The 18,124-nt window shown below is 38.2% G+C and overlaps 2 protein-coding genes across 2 annotated transcripts; both read right to left on the bottom strand.

The window, feature by feature from the left end:
• Positions 1-1,537: 1,537 nt before the first annotated feature.
• atp5f1b (ATP synthase F1 subunit beta) lies at positions 1,538-5,817 on the bottom strand. The gene is made up of 10 exons (XM_042767008.1): positions 5,635-5,817; positions 4,918-5,091; positions 4,664-4,838; positions 4,394-4,515; positions 2,911-3,095; positions 2,672-2,830; positions 2,462-2,584; positions 2,179-2,391; positions 1,885-2,086; positions 1,538-1,797 (listed from the first exon to the last, which is right to left on the bottom strand). Exons 1-10 carry the CDS (start codon positions 5,741-5,743, stop codon positions 1,700-1,702), a joined length of 1,560 nt encoding a protein of 519 aa, XP_042622942.1. The 5' UTR covers positions 5,744-5,817; the 3' UTR covers positions 1,538-1,699.
• Positions 5,818-8,798: 2,981 nt separating this feature from the next.
• LOC122146553 (GTPase IMAP family member 8-like) lies at positions 8,799-14,055 on the bottom strand. Its single transcript, XM_042765775.1, has 3 exons — positions 13,979-14,055; positions 9,902-10,500; positions 8,799-9,820 (listed from the first exon to the last, which is right to left on the bottom strand). Exons 2-3 carry the CDS (start codon positions 10,479-10,481, stop codon positions 8,799-8,801), a joined length of 1,602 nt encoding a protein of 533 aa, XP_042621709.1. The 5' UTR covers positions 10,482-10,500; positions 13,979-14,055.
• Positions 14,056-18,124: the final 4,069 nt, after the last annotated feature.

The raw sequence follows: 18,124 nt of genomic DNA, 5'->3' as shown, positions 1-18,124 counted from the left end.
ATACAGAGATAGAAGTGAATCTTTAACTCAGAGGTCAGATCCTCCTGTAGCTCCGCCTCATTCCACACTCAGTGTAAGACTGACAACACTCTGTATGTGACTGACCTCACAAACAAAACACTGTTGTGCTCTTAAAATAATCACAGAAATCAAACATAGATTTATGGGAATTATGGACATTTCTGATGTATTTGTTTGATATATCTGAAAGTCAGATCAAATCAGTATTCAACCGGAAATATATATATATATAATAAAAAGAACCAATTTGCTGTTGTTTTCTAAATGCAGTGAGTTTGTTTCCTCATGCACTTGCATGCAGGGTTGATATACTTTCTCTGAACTAAAAATGACTCTATAGCCTCTCTAGGGCAAAAGAGGACACACTTAAAGGAATAGTTCACCTCAAAATGTACTCACCCTCAGAACATCCAAGATGTACAAGAGTTTGATTCTTCATGGGAACAGATTTGGAGAAATGTAGCATTGCATTACTTGTCTTTATCAGCTGTTTGGACTCATTCTGATGGCACCAATTCACTGCAAAGGATCCACTGGTGAGCAAGTGATGTAATGAAAACTATTAATTTAAAGCAAAACTATACTTGGTAGAATTACAGTAGGTTTTTCTATGATCTGTGAAATAAATAGTTTTAAAAAGCCCCAAGTTTCCTTCCACAGAAACGGGACGTTAAGTATATTTAACAATGTTCTCTAGAGGATTGTTACATGTTTAGTTTGTGTAATCATGCTGAGCTGCCAGAATTCAGAAGCTTGGAAATTCCCTAGAATTATAAAATGGGTCTAAATATTCCTATTGTGTGTAATATTAAGTATATCTTACAAAATAACACTTATGAGACATTTTAATTACAGAAAATGTCAAAACGGCATTGCTGCAGATGTTTGATTTATAATTCTTGTCCATATGTTCCCAGCTTTATGTTTTGACAGCCATGTTGGTGGTCCTGTTTCACATGCATAGATGGTACAAAAAAAAAGATTTTCCAGATTATAGCCAATGATTTCAGAGGCCAAAGATGAGGCACTGAGGAATTCACATTGTTTAACCTACTGATTGGAGGACTTCTGTTTTGATATTGAAGGTTGCAATGTTTAGTTGCACTATAAAGTTTTGATCCACCTTCCAGTGAGTGTCTACGTAAAGGTGAGTGAGTTGATATCCTACAATATTGACATACTGCTGATTTGGATTTGTTATGGTCAGTTTGACAGCAGCTACAGCCACATGTCGATGTGATGTGCAATGGCACCATCATGTGGTCAGTTGTTAATAAGGCTCGGAATACAGTAGTCACTCATTAAAATCATTAGAAACTTCATAGCATAAAGACTCAAAAGCATTTTAGCTAAATAAAAATTAAATTAGAGGGCATGTAGAAGACTGTGTAAGAGTCTTTAGCAAGGATTTGATCATAGCTATTTAGAGGCCTTACAAACTCATGTATCAAAATGGGCTTCATAGGGACAGCATTAGGTGAAAAAAAATACAACAAAAAAAAACAAGACCAAGAGAAACAGTTCACGGTAAGAGTTTTATTTCCATCTTCACAAATTGGAAACATTAAATAGAACCTCAGAATGACCAGCGATAAAGATACAATTTGTTTTTGAATGTGACGTTACAAACCAAGTGCCATTTCATTCAAGCCGCCCTGACTCATTTACACAGACTCATTTACGAATGCTCCTCAGCCAGTTTCTCTGCCTTCAGAACGACCTCCTCGATGGGGCCCACCATGTAGAAGGCCTGCTCGGGCAAAGCGTCATACTCACCTAGTGAAACAGAAACTCGATGAGCAACACTGAATAAAAACAAATACTATTACCATAATCAAAACAGAAGGCAAACTTGAGACTTACCACCCAGAATGGCCTTGAAGCCCTTGATGGTGTCTTTCAGGGGCACCAGCTTGCCCAAGTGTCCAGTGAAGACCTCAGCGACTTGGAAGGGCTGGGACAGGAACCTCTGGATCTTACGCGCACGAGCCACAGTCAGCTTGTCCTCCTCCGACAACTCATCCATACCCAGAATAGCAATGATATCCTGCAGGGACTTGTAGTCCTATGACGGAGAGCAGCGAGAACAAGGTCATGGATTGGAATTCAAAAATGGAGCAAAGTGCTCAGACGTGGCCCATATTCGTTGGTGCTCACCTGGAGGATCTTCTGGACGCCACGGGCTACATCATAATGCTCGCTTCCCACAATATTGGGGTCCATGATACGGGAGGTGGAGTCCAGTGGGTCCACAGCGGGGTAGATGCCCAGCTCAGCAATGGCACGGGACAACACAGTGGTTGCATCCAAGTGAGCAAACGTTGTGGCAGGGGCAGGATCAGTCAAGTCATCAGCAGGCACATAGATGGCCTACGAGAGACAATGACACTGTAGAACATGAAGAGATCCAGGTGTGCTGTGCAAACAGAAGGAAGTGTACCTGCACGGATGTGATTGAACCCTTCTTGGTTGTGGTGATTCTTTCCTGCATGGTACCCATGTCAGTGGCCAGAGTTGGCTGATAACCCACAGCAGAGGGGATACGCCCCAGCAGGGCAGACACCTAAGAGAACAGAAATAAAAGCCAGTCAACAAAACACTCAATTCAGATTAAAGACAAGAAATGGGTCTAAATGATCCCAACGCTGACCTCTGATCCAGCCTGGGTGAAGCGGAAAATGTTGTCGATGAAGAGCAGCACATCCTGCCCCTCCTGGTCACGGAAATATTCGGCCACGGTCAGTCCAGTCAGAGCCACACGGGCACGGGCACCAGGGGGCTCATTCATCTGTCCGTACACCAGCGCCACCTGATGGGAACCGAGAGGAGTTTGTAACTTACTGCAGTTCTTAAGGTAATGGATTTTAACCGGTGCATGTTCCACAGTACCTTAGACGTGGTGTCCTTCAGGTTGATGACACCAGACTCGATCATCTCATGGTAGAGATCATTGCCCTCACGGGTTCTCTCTCCCACACCAGCAAACACGGAGTAACCACCATGAGCCTTAGCCACGTTGTTGATCAGCTCCATAATCAAAACAGTCTTTCCCACACCAGCACCTCCGAAAAGACCTGAAGAATCGAGACGCCTTTAGTTAGCTAAAGCACAGCAGGATTCAAAACAAGCAAAACGTCAACTTCAATTAAAGGGATAGCTCACCCAAAAAAACTGAAATGGTCATTTACTCACTCTCAAGCTGTTCCAAGCCTGTTTGAATTTATTTCTTCTGCCGATGACAAAAAAAAAAAAATTTGAAAAACAATGGTAACCAAACAGTTTCTGGTCCCCATTGATTTCCATAGTATCTTTTTCCCCATATCATGGAAGTCAATGGCTTCCGGTGACTGTTTGGTTACACACATTCTTCAAATGTCTTCTGTTCAACAGAAGAAAGGATCTCATACAGGTTTAGAACAACTTGAAGAGGAGTAAACAACCATTTTTGGGTGAATTATCCCTTTTATATTATATATATATATATATATATTAGGGCTGTCAAATGATTAATCACGATTAATCACATCCAAAATAAAAGTTTTGTTTACATAATATATGTATGTGTACAGGGTATATTTATTATGTATATATAAATACACACACATAAATTATATATTTAGAAAGTATTTACATGTATATACATTTATATATTTATATTCTTATATTTTATATTATATATAAATATATTTAATATATAAACATAACATATTCTTCTTAAATATATACATGCATGTGTGTGTATTTATATATACATAATAAATATACACAGTATACACACATATATTATGTAAACAAAACTTTTATTTTGGATGTGATTAATGGTGATTAATCATTTGACAGCCCTAATATATATATATATATATATATATATTTTGGATGTTATTAATGTTTATTAATATTTTTATATACATAATATATATTTTTTTTTTTATTTATAAAGTTTGGAATCAAAGATTTCTTTCTAATGTTTTTGAAAAACAATTACGCTCACCAAGGCTGCATTTATTTGATCAAATGCAATAAAGAGTAATACTATAAAATAACTTTTCCACTTTAAATCTATATCCTTTTCTGTGATGCAAAGCTGACTTTTACTCCAGTCTTCAGTGTCATGATCCTTCAGAAATCATTCTAATATGCTGATTTGGTGCCAAACACTTATCAAATGTTGTAAAGAACTTAATTTTCTCCGTATTCTATGATGAATAGAAAATAAAGAATAAAATGCACTGATTTAAACTACACATTTTATAACGTTATAAGTGTCTCTACTGTCACTTTTGATCAATTTAGCGCACGCTCGCTGAATAAGCATTCATTAGAAAATACCTGAGCCGTATCTTTTGTATCAGTAGTATATCCACACACATACCGATCTTGCCACCCTTGGCGTAGGGTGCCAGCAGGTCTACCACCTTGATTCCCGTGACCAGAATCTCCTGCTCCACACTCATGTCTGTGAATTCTGGGGCCTCGGCATGGATGGGGGCAGTCCTGAACAACAGCTCACGATCAACTCAACAGCAACAGCACATCTGCCTCCATCTCAAACATTCAGCTGTCTACTTCACAAGAGGACTAATGCTTCTTAAAGGAGCGTGCAAACACGGGCAAGTTGCGTTCGTGTTCTGAATAAACTCACTGTTTTGTGGTGATTGGTCCTCTTTCGTCGATGGGCTCGCCGATGACATTCATGATCCTGCCAAGTGTCTCAGGTCCCACGGGGATTCTGATGGGGGCGCCGGTGTCGAGTACCCTCTGACCGCGCACCAGCCCCTCGGTACCGTCCATAGCAATGGTGCGGACGGTGTTCTCGCCTGAAGAAGAGCAAAAACTGTCACTTTACAAATCTATCGTGACTTTGCAATTCAGATGCAGACGCTTCAGGCTCATTACCCAGATGCTGAGCCACCTCCAGGACTAGCCTGGTGTCACGGCCGGCCACTTCCAGGGCATTGAGAATAGGGGGCAGATCCTCGTCGAACTGGACGTCCACAACGGCACCGATGACCGCAACGATGCGCCCGCTGGCGGCGGCGGCAGCAGCTGCAGGAGCGGCATAATCCCTGCCTGAGAGGAGGAGAAATACCGCGTGAAACTGACACGGATGATAACCTTTTTGCATTTGAAACATGCACACTTGAGCGCTTTTATTTTGATTAACGTTACTCACTATAGTTTCTGTTTGCACAACGTCCTGAGAAGTCAGAACAGGCCGATGATTAATGAATGAACGCACGATAAAATATGGGAGTCTGCACTTAATCTTTATAAACGTGGTTGCATTGACTCGTTATCTTATTCCACGTGTTTATCTGTACGTTACCGTGACCTCGCGAGCTGCGATCACAGCTAGCAGCGCGTGACACATAAAGGTCATTCCTGTTTTCATACCCACCAGAACGAGCTGTCGTCGTCAAATGAAGTATTGCGTTATGGTGATTTATTTCCACCAGGAAACAACACACACGTAGCACATCGCGTGAAAGCAATCACTGGAAAACGGCGAGGTTAGGACTTTGCGGCCTGCACCAGCATTTAGCATGACGCTGCTGTCGGGATAGCTGCGTTAAACCCAACCGTTTTAAAAACCAACCAATGAATTGTACTTACGAGAGAACAGCGCTGCTGGAGCTCCGTTGAGCGCCTTCAGGGGGGTCAGCCCGGGTTTGAGAGCTTGTAAAGCCCCGGTGCAGCAGCGTCCCACAGCTCCCAACATCATTAAAATGGCTGAAGGTGGAATGAGGCAGAGGCTCGGCAGCTGGTGTATAGTGCCGCTTGAGTCCGATAATGCGCATGCGCAGCAGACATGGCGACACAGGAACTGAGCCTCTGCGCATGCGTCAGTGTTGAAGGACAATGCACTGAAACAGCAGTAACTGATTATTACATGCAATCTGGATAACGTAATCATTTTATAATTATTGTAATAACATTTTAAAATACTTGTAATCAGACTACAGTTACTTTTTTATTGATTGCATGTTTACATATTATTCACACAATAGCAATAAATTATAAATTTAATATAACCAATAGTATTGATTGATTCTCCCTAATTGCTTTTTTTAATCTTTTAAATTTTCTAAAATAGTTTACCACTACACCCAGAAAGTCCAGTTTTGTGGACATTGACCCAAAGAAGGTGAATACATAGCATTTGACCACTGGATTTACAAAAATCATTTCAGGTTTAAGAACATTGCATCAACTAGGCTACTGATAAACACATTATTTGAATTATCAGGAACTTATTTGACCATGTATTAGCTAGCTACTATAGCTTTGGAAGGCTTTTGTCTTTCAAACACATTAAAAATGCACAAATTCACGTTATTTCTTATTTACATGCAATGCAGACATCCCCAAACTTTTTGTCATCTGAACCTCTTTCACCTAATATGTTTTATTTTGATTGTTATTTTAAATGATTTATTTTAATTTTACGTTTTTATGATTTAATTGTTGTTAGCTTTTCATTAAACCCATGAACCTCCTGCAGTTTACGAACCCCAGTTTAAGAAACCTTGATGTATCTAATATAATGTTTAATGCACTTTATGTTGATAATTACAACAAATGGAATATATTTTCTGACTCTTTGTATTTTTATATCTATATGGTACAAGATTATCCTATTTAAATCAATGTGATAAACGAGTTGTCTCAAAAGTAATCTAAAAGTAATCCAAAAGTAGTCTGATTATATTACCAAAATGTGAAATAATGGATTACATTGTCATGTAACTTGGAATCAAAAACAGCTTACAATTTGTAATCTACCCATCTCTGACTATACTGTGCAGAGGAACAATTAAAAAGTGAGCCCGAAGATTTTGGCCAAATGTAATACTTTAGGATACATAGGCCTATATAAGATTTCATTTACGTAAATACGCCTTATTATCCAGAATATGTTTGTTTTATATGTAACATATAAAACAAGGGTGGTACAGGTGGCAAGTCTGTATCTTGTCATCTTTTTTAGAGAATAATAGCCTAAATATGAAATGCTTTTTAGCAGATTAGATATAGCCTAAACGTAAAACATACAGTTGAAATCTCACGCTTCCCTGTCAGTGCCGAATACTAGCTTGTGTTGGTCAGCCTTTGACCTCTAGGTGTCGTTGAAAACGTTATTCAGTAATCAAGACTGAACATTTTTGGAAATTCATTGGTCAAAAGACGTGTATGGGTGGCCGTTTTTCATCTCTCTGTCAAAAATCACCTAAATAGTATGTCTTAGTATGCAAATAAGCAGTAACATGTTGTTGTTACTGTAGTGAATGCCAGAAGACCCATTTTGATTTGTTTTGACAAAGAAATTAAAACACTCAGTCCTGTGATTCTAATCTTTTGTTCAATGTAATGAATAAAACATTTTTTTTTAATCTAAACTCATTGAAAGTGTGTTTATCTTCTATTCATATTTAGAGAAAAACAGGGTTACAGAAGTCATGCAAAAATGTCAACAAAAAGCTTTATTAATATCAAACGGAGCAAATACTTAAAAAGCATTAAAAACACTACATGAAGCAACAAATGATTCACATTACATTTATTTTTCATCAAATACATTAAGTCGTTAAAATTAATGTTAGTGAAAGCTGAATTAAAGTTTACAGTCTAAACTCATGCAATTATATCCATCTGAGGAATTGGCTGAATAACATGCTTTATGATACATTTTATGCTATATGAGATTTTTTAGTATAAAACATCTGGTTTCTCATGAATCAGTCAACTGTGTTGGCAGTTTACATTTTTCATCTAAGTGGCAGATGTTCATTTTAAGTTGGGCTGATCCCCTATCAGGTTAATTCAATAACTGCTAAACCTGGCCTCTTATGATCTGGCCTACACTACATGTATAGATATTTTTATATGTCCCTACCCATTTTTAAAATCTATGCTACTGATTCTGTACATTGAATTTTTTTCTAACCAAATACTGTGTTTAGTGTTAAAACTGTTCACATCAAAATGATCCAATTTCTTCCGGTACTACTGACTAGCAGTAGTATGCTAATTGTAACTTTCTTTCGCCTTGTTTAATGATCGACAGAAGCCTGATCACTGCAATGTTATATGTAGAGTAATTGCTTTGGAATTCTCAAAGTCTCTTAGTTGTGAATAAATAACTGGATTCAAATATGAATCTGTGACAAAATATTTATTTTAGATCCTACCAAAATCTAAAATATCTTCTATTAGCTCATCTATTAGCTCCTTTAACAGCTCCTTCAACAGCACCACCAACAACTCCACCAACAAATCCACCAGCAACTCCACCAACAAATCCACCAACTAGACACTCAATTGCAACAAAATATACTCCAGTAAATAAAACCAAAGTCCCAACAATAAGTAAAATAAAAACTCCACCAGCAACTCCACCAGCAATTCCACCAACAGCTCCACCAACAATCCCACCAAAATCTTCACGAACAACTCCCCCAGTAATCCCACCAACAGCTCCACCAACAACTCCACCCATAATCCCACCAACACCACCACCAACAACTCCACTTATAAACCCCACCAAACACCACCACCACCAACAACTCCACCCATAATCCCACCAACACCACCACCAACAACTCCACTTATAACCCCACCAACACCACCACCAACAACAACTCCACCCATAATCCCACCAACACCACCACCAACAACTCCACCAGGAATCCCACTAACACCAACAACTCCACCAGCAATCCCACCAACAGCTCCACCACTGTGTTTTTTTCGGGGGCAGGATTGCACTTCTACAGACTTCACAGATGCAATGCAGTTGCCAAGGCAACAACTCCACCAGCAATCCCACCAACACCACCACCAACAGCTCCACCAAAAACTCCACCAGCAATCCCACCAACAGCTCCACCAACAACTCCACCAGAAATCCCACCAACAGCTCCACCAACAACAACACCACCAGCAATCCCACCAACACCACCACCAACAGCTCCAACAATAATTCCACAGATAGAGTTACTACCAGCTCCACTACCAGCTTCACTACCAGCTCCACTACCAGCTCCACTAAAGGCTGCACCAATAGCAGGAGCTCCGCAAACAGCTCCAAGACCAACTCCAGTAGCTACACTAACTACAACGACTGACAAGTCAATATTATGGCCATCCCCTGATAAAAAAGAATATCCAGAGTTTCTTTGTCTGGTTATTTTTCTCCTCCTCCTTTGTGTCAGCTGTTCTTCCCCTTGTTGAGAATCTTTAAACATCTCATTAGTGTAGTATCCGCCATTCTGCTCTATCATTCTGTCAATCATCAGCAGTAGATGATTGACCTGCTCTCTATCTTCACTGTTTTTATTGTTGAGAACATGATACCTGTCTCCACACTGCTGTACTAGATGTCTTAATGCACAGTTCCTCTCAATAAGTTTCTCAATGGACCCTCCTTCTAACTGATCCCCATGAGTGAAGACAATGACGGAGTATTTTAACGCATCCTCTCCAAACAGTATTTGGACCATCTGAAGAATCTGCCCCTCACGCTCAGTAAACCTCATGTTCGCAGGAAATGCAATGAGAAAAGCTGAATCAGGTGTATCAACTACAGACGCTATCCTGCCTGCAACCGTGGTGCGTTTCTTTAAACATTTATTGGTTACCGCAGATTTGAACACCTTCTGTCCCAGTATGGTGTTACCGGCTGCACTCTTTCCTGCACCAGTTTCACCCAGGAGCACCATCCTTATGGATTCGTTAGCATTTTTTGACATTAATTTGCATCCATTTGGTGGAGGCTGCTCCAGATTCCCATCTCCTTTTTCTGATAAAAAATATGTGAAGTGTTAGTAAGACTGTTTGTCACCAATGTGACAATGTCCAGAACATTACCAAAAAGACTGACCTGTTTTCTTAAGACACGTCTTGAGAATTTTTGCAAGCAGCAGTGTAACTTGTCCACTGTGTCCTTTTTTCTTGTTGTTGAACACATGGTATCTCTGGTCATATTTCTGAAGGAGTTTTTTCAGATGTTCATTTTCATTTATTAACTCGTTTATTGTCAAGTTTTCATCCTCCAGTTGATCTCCTCTGGTAAAGAGAATCCAGGTTTTCTGGAGACGCTCTTGTCCCAAGAGCTTCTCAATCTTCTCCACAGTTTTTCTGTCTTCTTCAGTGAACCTGGCAGCTTTGACGACCAGGAGAAACGCACAGGGACCTGATTCACATTTCTGAAAAATGCTCTCGTATTTCTGCTGAATGTCATTCTCCTTTAGCTTAATGTCAGAGAATCCTGGTGTGTCATGAATGGTGACCTGTAGACCGGAGACAGTTCCAGATTCTTCCACCATATCTTCTGTAACGGATTCAGATGTTTTCTTTGACTTGAAAGCTTTTCGTCCTAGTATTGTGTCTCCTGTTGCACTTTTCCCATCTCCTTGTTTTCCCAGTAGGACCAAATTTAAACCATTCATCAATTCTTCCATTTTCAAGATGTGATCGAAGCTAAAAGTGTTGTACGAGAAGAATAAACACACATTAAAAAACTCATTGATTTGCAAAAATTTTTTAGACCTAAATACTCCTTTAAGTGCTACAAAGGCCCTACACATGGGAGGAAACATTATATTTCAATGCTTTTCAATCCTCTGAGAAACACTCTGTTTGCTAGTAAAACTTTTGCAAACAACCTAAAACTGGTGATGGAAATAAAATTAGGTGAAAGGGAAACTACATTTCAATGCTTTTGAGAGGAAACACAAAGTGTCTCTCTTTAGTAATGAATTTTTAGAAGTTCTGTTTTAGACATTTTGTGTCTTAGTAGTTTTAGTTTTTGACCAGTAATCTAATTGCATTAAAAGCACTTTAACTTTGCCAGGTAGGCCTATTATAAATTATTGTCATTTGCACATCTTACACAACTGGCCATTAAAATGCACAAACAAACAAAATGTTTTTTTTTTGAACGATTTGAAAATGTACGACGGCCTTTTAATGCCACGTTAAAAAAAAATAAAAATCTAAGATTACGAGATTAAAGTCAGAATATTTCGAGAATAAAGTCGAAATATTATGAGAATAAAGGTGAAATGTTTCGAGAATAATGTCCTAATACTACGAGAATAAAGTCGAAATGTTTCAAGAATAAAGTCGTAATACTACAAGAACAAAGTCGTAATACTACGAGAATAAAGTAGAAATGTTTCGAGAATAAAGTCGTAATACTACAAGAATAAAGTCAAATGTTTCGAGAATAGTCGTAATACTACGAGAAAAAAGTTGAAATTTTACGAGAATAAAGTTGACATTTTACGAGAATAAAGTAGAAATGTTTCGAGAATTAAGTCGTAATACTACGAGAACAAAGTCGTAATACTACGAGAATAAAGTCGTAATATTGTGAGAATAAAGTTGAAATTTTACAAGAATAAAGTTGAAATTTACGAGAATAAAGTAGAAATGTTTCGAGAATAAAGTCGTAATACTATGAGAATAAAGTTGAAATTTTGTGGTAATAATGTGGGAATGTTTTTGGAATGTTGTCGTAATACTATGAGAATAAAGTTGAAATTTTATGAGAATAAAGTAGAAATGTTTTGAGAATAAAGTCGTAATACTACGAGAATAAAGTTGAAATTTTATGAGAATAAAGTTTTAATACTACGAGAATAAAGTCGAAATGTTTTGAGAATAAAGTCAAAATTTTACAAGAATAAAGTCAAAATTTTACAAGAATAAAGTCGAAAATTTACGAGAATAAAGTTGAAATTTTACTAGAATAAAGTAGAAATGTTTCGAGAATAAAGTCGTAATACTACAAGAATAAAGTCGAAATGTTTCGAGAATAAAATCGTAATACTACGAGAACAAAGTCGAAATGTTTCAAGAATAAAGTCGTAATACTACGAGAATAAAGTCGAAATATTTCGAGAATAAAGTCGAAATTTTACAAGAATAAAGTCAAAATTTTATGAGAATAAAATTGACATTTTACGAGAATAAAGTAGAAATGTTTAGAGAATAAAATTGAAATGTTACGAGAATAAAGTAGAAATGTTTCAAGAATAAAGTCGTAATACTACGAGAATAAAGTAGAAATGTTTCGAGAATAAAGTCGTAATACTACGAGAATAAAATCGAAATTTTACAAGAATAAAGTCTAAATTTTACGAGAATAAAGTTTAAATTTCAGTAGCCTTAGGGTCATTTAGGTCACCATAGTGGGTGTTGCAGGCTTTGCAAGGTGATTTGCTTCTCTTGCCCTGCTTTTTTTTCTTTTGGTTCTCTTTTCACAGATTGTAGTTGTTTGGCCTTACTTTCCCTCCCTGTTTTATCTTTGTATCCTTTCCTCTCTGGTCCTTGCTCCTCATCTCTTTTCTCTCTTTCTGTCTATTCTCATTTCCATTGCATTCCTTTCTCCTCACCTGTTCTCTCACTTCCTGTCTCCTCTGTTTGTCTCCTCTCTCATCTTTCCTCCTCCTCTCACTTCCTCTTTTTCCTTCTCCCTCTCTTCTCTCCTCTCGCTTGCCATACTGACTGTAAATAAAATATCTACTACCATTATTACTGTTGGGGGGGGGGGTCATGGTGAGTGTGTGTGTGTGAGAGAGACACACACTCACACTCACACACATACACACACATACACACACACACACACTCAAACACATGTGTATGTGTGTTTGTGAGTGACACAGATGATGGCCCATTTTAGCTGAAACCATGTGGCCCATTTTACCTCAGTGGGTTAAGGTAAATTGGGCCGCCAAGAAAAACATCACTTTTTCAAAAAATATGTTCCTATACCAAACTAACAACATTATTTCTGATTGATGCCATTAAGACCGATATTATGCATAGTTTTTTTATGTGCATGTTTGTTTTTTTATATATTTATCATCCTTATAATAGTTTAGTTAGATTTGGTATGCCAGGCTACTTACCATGCAGCTTTCTGGTGCAGTCTTGATAAGAATTATTGCCCCGCCCACCATAGCAACCATAAACCAATCAAATTACCTGTTACTTGTCAAGCACAGTTATGACAACAGTTTGAAATCCTTTGTAGTCATTGGTTATAAATTCCAGAGGGGGTGGGACCCCCAAACCTTAAATGGCCCATTTTACCTGATGGCCCATTTTACCTGATATCACCCTACACTGCTGAAACTACCAAACTTAGACGTTCTGACCCGGAAAAGGAAGTAAAACAGCACGAAATACAATGGATGCAGATGCAAATAATATTATACAGTGTTTTGCTTTCCACAATATTTTGAAAAGTCAACAAAAAAAATCAGCAAAACATTGGTCTCGTACGGCGCGGCGGAGAAAAAAAGCGCTTAAACCGTGCCTCCCCATATCTCGTGAAATGTCTTCAAACACGGATTTATTTCTGTTACAACCCTGCATTTTTGCCTGCACTGTCTCTTCGCCCCAAAGACTTAAAAGACATGAAACCTTGGCATTGCTCCACTGTGTGTATCCTTCGTCCTCCATCGCGCTTATAATAAGTCATGTGATCTCAGTTGGTGGTGTCCACCTGAGTTGACGTCACTTTTTTAATGACGTACGACTCGCATTTACTGGGGAATATCCGATTTGTCTGCTTACATGGCACACGCAAAATGCGCGTATCCGATTCATATCCGATTTATTACCACATATGAATGAGGCCTGAATCCGATCTGAGAAAATCTGAATCCATGCGGTTTTTTCCTGCTTACACGTTCACCGGTCATATCCGATCTGTGCCACATGATAGGAAAAAATCGGAATTGGGTCACTTGAACCATGCAGTGTAAATGGGGCCATATGTCAATATGCCCCGCGCTAGCAGAACATGTGATGGCGGACCACTCATCAGCTGTATATGTTTAGAGTCATTTGAACAACATAAAAAAATTTAAATTTTAAAAATTAAAAAAAAAAAAAAAAATTCCCCTGAGGCTAAGGTGAAATCAGTTTCATACCAAACCCTTACCCCGCGGAGATCTGTCTTCTTTAATCTGAGCTCGAGCAGCGAACTAATGCACCTGCAGCAGTATCTCAGCAGCTGAGTCATTCCACGAAACCGGAACGATTGGGGCTTACACATTTTTATATGTTTTACCAATATGTATTACTTTCCTGAACAACCCACAACATTGATGACATATTTAACTTCCAGAAAAACATATTTTCCCACCTCATGCATCAAATTCCTATTAATTTTGGTCATTATTTAGAGATATGGGCACTATAAGTCTTCAACCCCGTTATGGACACTACGGGAGCTCTCTGAATATGTTTATAAAATGTATTTGTAATGAAATCAACATTTTCCTTTTAATCAGATGTCGCTTACACTAATTCAGTATTTGTAAATATAAAAGTTACATAAAATATCAGACTTTTGCTGTGCTCAGATTGAATCAAGTCTTATGGGGGGGGTCCCCACCATTAGACTTTTTTTTTTTTTTTTTAGGGGTTAGTCTCGCAATGTACAATTTAAATACACAATATAATCATCATATGCGTAACAGGCTTACATAAAAGAACAGGCATTTGTGTTGATAAAGAATAATCAGGCCAAGGTAGCATAACAAAGAAAGATAAGCTATTCTTCTTTTAAATGGCTTACTCCAAGTAATACTGGATTTAGAGGCTGACAAAGCAGCAGACCCAAAAGGGCAACTATGGCAAATATACCAGGGGACTACGTATAAGACACTTGAAAATCCGTAAAAACATGTGACATCAAAATACATTGAAATTTCTCGAAAACAGTAGAAAATATTCAGATGGCGTTCAGACTCACTGAATGGTATTCAGTTTCAGCAGTGGCACAGGAATCATTATTTCGTAATGTCTCAGAAAGCTGTGATAAAGGAGAAGTCAGTAACTTCAAATGGACCTGTTTAAGGACCTTTATACTTAAACAGTAGCAAAAGGATAAAAAATGCTATCAGGCTGTAGTGATACTATAGAGATGAGATTAGGTATTATTCAAAGAGTGCAAGACAACTTGGCAAACAGGATATAGTCTTTATAATAGTTCATAAGTTTAACATAGGCATGTCCAGGAGATTTTCAAAAGTCAACTCATTTATCCAGAACAGCTCTCAAAGTGATTTCAGGAACCAGTGGGTGAAGACATAAACCAGTGTTGAAAACAGTTGTACAAATTGTGTTCAGGATTCTTTGCTGAGTAGAAAGTTCAAAAGAGCAGCATTTATCTGAAATAGAATAATTTGTAACATTTTAAATGTCTTTACTGTCACTTTTGATCAATTCAATGCATCCTTTCTGAATAAAATTATTAATTTCTACAATTTCTTTTAATTTTCTATTCTTACTAACCCCAAACTTTTGAATGGTAGTGTATAATGTTACAAATTATATTTAGTTCAGATAAATGTTGTTCTTTTGAACTTTCTATTAATCACAGAATCCTGAGAAAATAAATAAATAAATAAATAAATTGTACACAACTGTTTTCAACATTGATAATAATCAGAAATGATTCCTGAGCACCAAATCAGCAAATGATAATTATTTCTGAAGGATCATGTGACACTGAAGACTGGAATAATGATGCTGAAAATTGTTTACTACAGTTTTATTATTATTTTAAATTGTAATAATAATGATATTACTGTTTTCACTGTATTTTGGATCAAATCAAGGCAGGCTTGGTGAACAGAAATGACTTTTGAACGGTAATGTACTTCCAACAGAATAAATCTAGCATTATTTACCAATGCAGTATTTATTAATTTCCCTAAAAACAACTGGATGATTGACACTTTGTGATAATAATGTTTGTTCCAAAAGGCTTGTATAAATGCAAGAAACTAGTTTATCAGATATTAAAAATATAAATTGTGACAAGACTGGCTGTCAGTCTGTGTGTTAGTGTTGTGGGGATTTTTCAATGATTTCAGTGCAGTTTACATAGTTAGGTCCAGTAGGTGGCAGCAAGGGACTGTTATGAGTGAGTCTGTCAGTCAGCAGAAAATTTACCATATCCATTGCATGAATTTAATCACATTTGACATTCTAATTTTTACTAAAAAAAAAAAAAAATATCTGAGGCCTTATGGGGGGTCCCTGATTCCCCCAGCCCCCCTTGAATTCGAGCACTGCTAAAGCCTGAAATGGGCACTTTGTGAAAGCAACCTCAACATTTTTGATCAAAGAAGTGGCTTAACTTCACAATTTGAACTAAAATATTCTTATGATTGCTCTGAACATTTCAGACTGAGTTAAACAAACATTAAATTGCTTTTTCATAAACTTAAAATAAATAATAAAAATGTAGGTGTGACGGGGTTGAGACTAACGGGGTTAATGATAGTAATGGGGTTGAAGAGACAAATACATTTTAACATATAAATAGTTGTTTTTTACTCAAATTCACTGTAAGATTTTTTTAAGATTTTCTATTAACACTGTATTTCATTGTGTAACCAAGAAAAAAAAACAGATATACATTGCAACTGAACACAGTTTTATTAACCTGACTGCAGGAAAAACAACAATAACATAGTATACATTAGAGCATTATAAACTGACTGAATACAGTGCATCCAGAAAATATTCACAGCACTTTACTTTTTCCACATTTTCTTACATTACAGCCTTATTCCAAAATTGATTAAATTCATTATTTTCCTCAACACTCTACAAAAAATACCCCATAATGACAATGTAAAAGAAGTTTATTTGAAATGTGTGTGTGTGTGTGTGTGTGTGTGTGTGTGTGTGTGTGTGTGTGTGTATAAAGCTTGGCACACCTATTTTTGGGCAGGTTCACCCGTTCTTCTTTGCAGTTCCATCAGGTTGGATGGGGAGCGTCTCTCCAGATGTTAGATAGGGTTCAAGTCGGGGCCACTCAAGCACATTCACAGTGTTGTCCCATAGCCACTCGTTTGTTATCTTGGCTGTGTGCTTAGGGTCATTGTCCTGTTGGAAGGTGAACCTTCTGCCCAGTCTGAAGTTCTGAATGCTCTGGACTGGGTTTTCATTAAAGGGGTCATATGATGCTGCTAAAAAGAACATTATTTTGTGTGTTTGGTGTAATGAAATGTGTTTATGCGGTTTAAGGTTAAAAAAAAAACATTATTTTCCACATACTGTACATTATTGTTTCTCCTCTATGCCCCACCTTTCTGAAACACGTCGATTTTCTCAGGCCTCATCTCTCTGAAACGGGGGGTTGTGCTGTGATTGGCCAGCTATCCAGCGCGTTGTGATTGTCTGAATGCCTCAAGCTTGTGACGGAAATGTTACGCCTCTTAACATATTGTGAAGCCTTGTCCGGCCTGAGCGATGAGATAAAAACATAAGGACAAACATTCTAGTTGTGTCCTCTTTTGGAAGGCAAAAACAAAGTAGTTTCGCTTTCTCGAAACAGCGTCACACACCGCGGCCTTGAGTGAGCCGCAGCCGGAGGCCAAGACTGAGCCGCGGTCAGCTTGAATGCGCAGAGGCGGGCAGCTTGAGAACAGTGCGGCAGGCGGATTCTACGAAGGAGCGTATCTTACACTTGCAGCAACCACATGTGACGACCCCGGACTGGACTCCGCTTCGTCCACGGTTAATCTGATTCAGCGATCCACAGTGAAAAGTTGATGTATTTCCTCAGCGACCAGCACGGATCAGCTCGGATCAGCTCTACAACGAGAATAAACGGTACATCTTCTTTCTTTGCATGAACATCGGGGCGGTGTTATGCAAATCTTCCCACATACTGACGTAGATATGTGGGGGCGTGTTAAAACGAGCCGTTTAGGGGGGCGTGGATGAGTCTCAGCTTTTATAAAGAATATCTCTTTGGATTTGAGACTTTAGTCTTTGCAACTTCACAGATCTTCTTTATTCACCAAGAGCTTGTAACACTCCAAAGAGAAAGGAAAATCTGAAATCACATCATATGACCCCTTTAAGGCTATCTCTATATTTTGCTGTGTTGAGTGTTCCTTCTACTCTGAGGAGTCCCTCAGTCCCTGCCTCAGGCTGCTACCAGCACACTTTACTGTTAGGATGCTACTCTGCAGGTGATGAGCAGAGCCTGGTTTCCTCCAAACATGATGCTTAGAATCGAGGTTCATCAGACCAGATAATCTTGTTTCTTACAATCTTAGGG

Source organism: Cyprinus carpio, chromosome A11 (assembly GCF_018340385.1).
Source record: "Cyprinus carpio isolate SPL01 chromosome A11, ASM1834038v1, whole genome shotgun sequence".
Classification (NCBI taxonomy): domain Eukaryota; kingdom Metazoa; phylum Chordata; class Actinopteri; order Cypriniformes; family Cyprinidae; genus Cyprinus; species Cyprinus carpio.
This window is presented reverse-complemented; position numbering and strand designations above follow the sequence as displayed.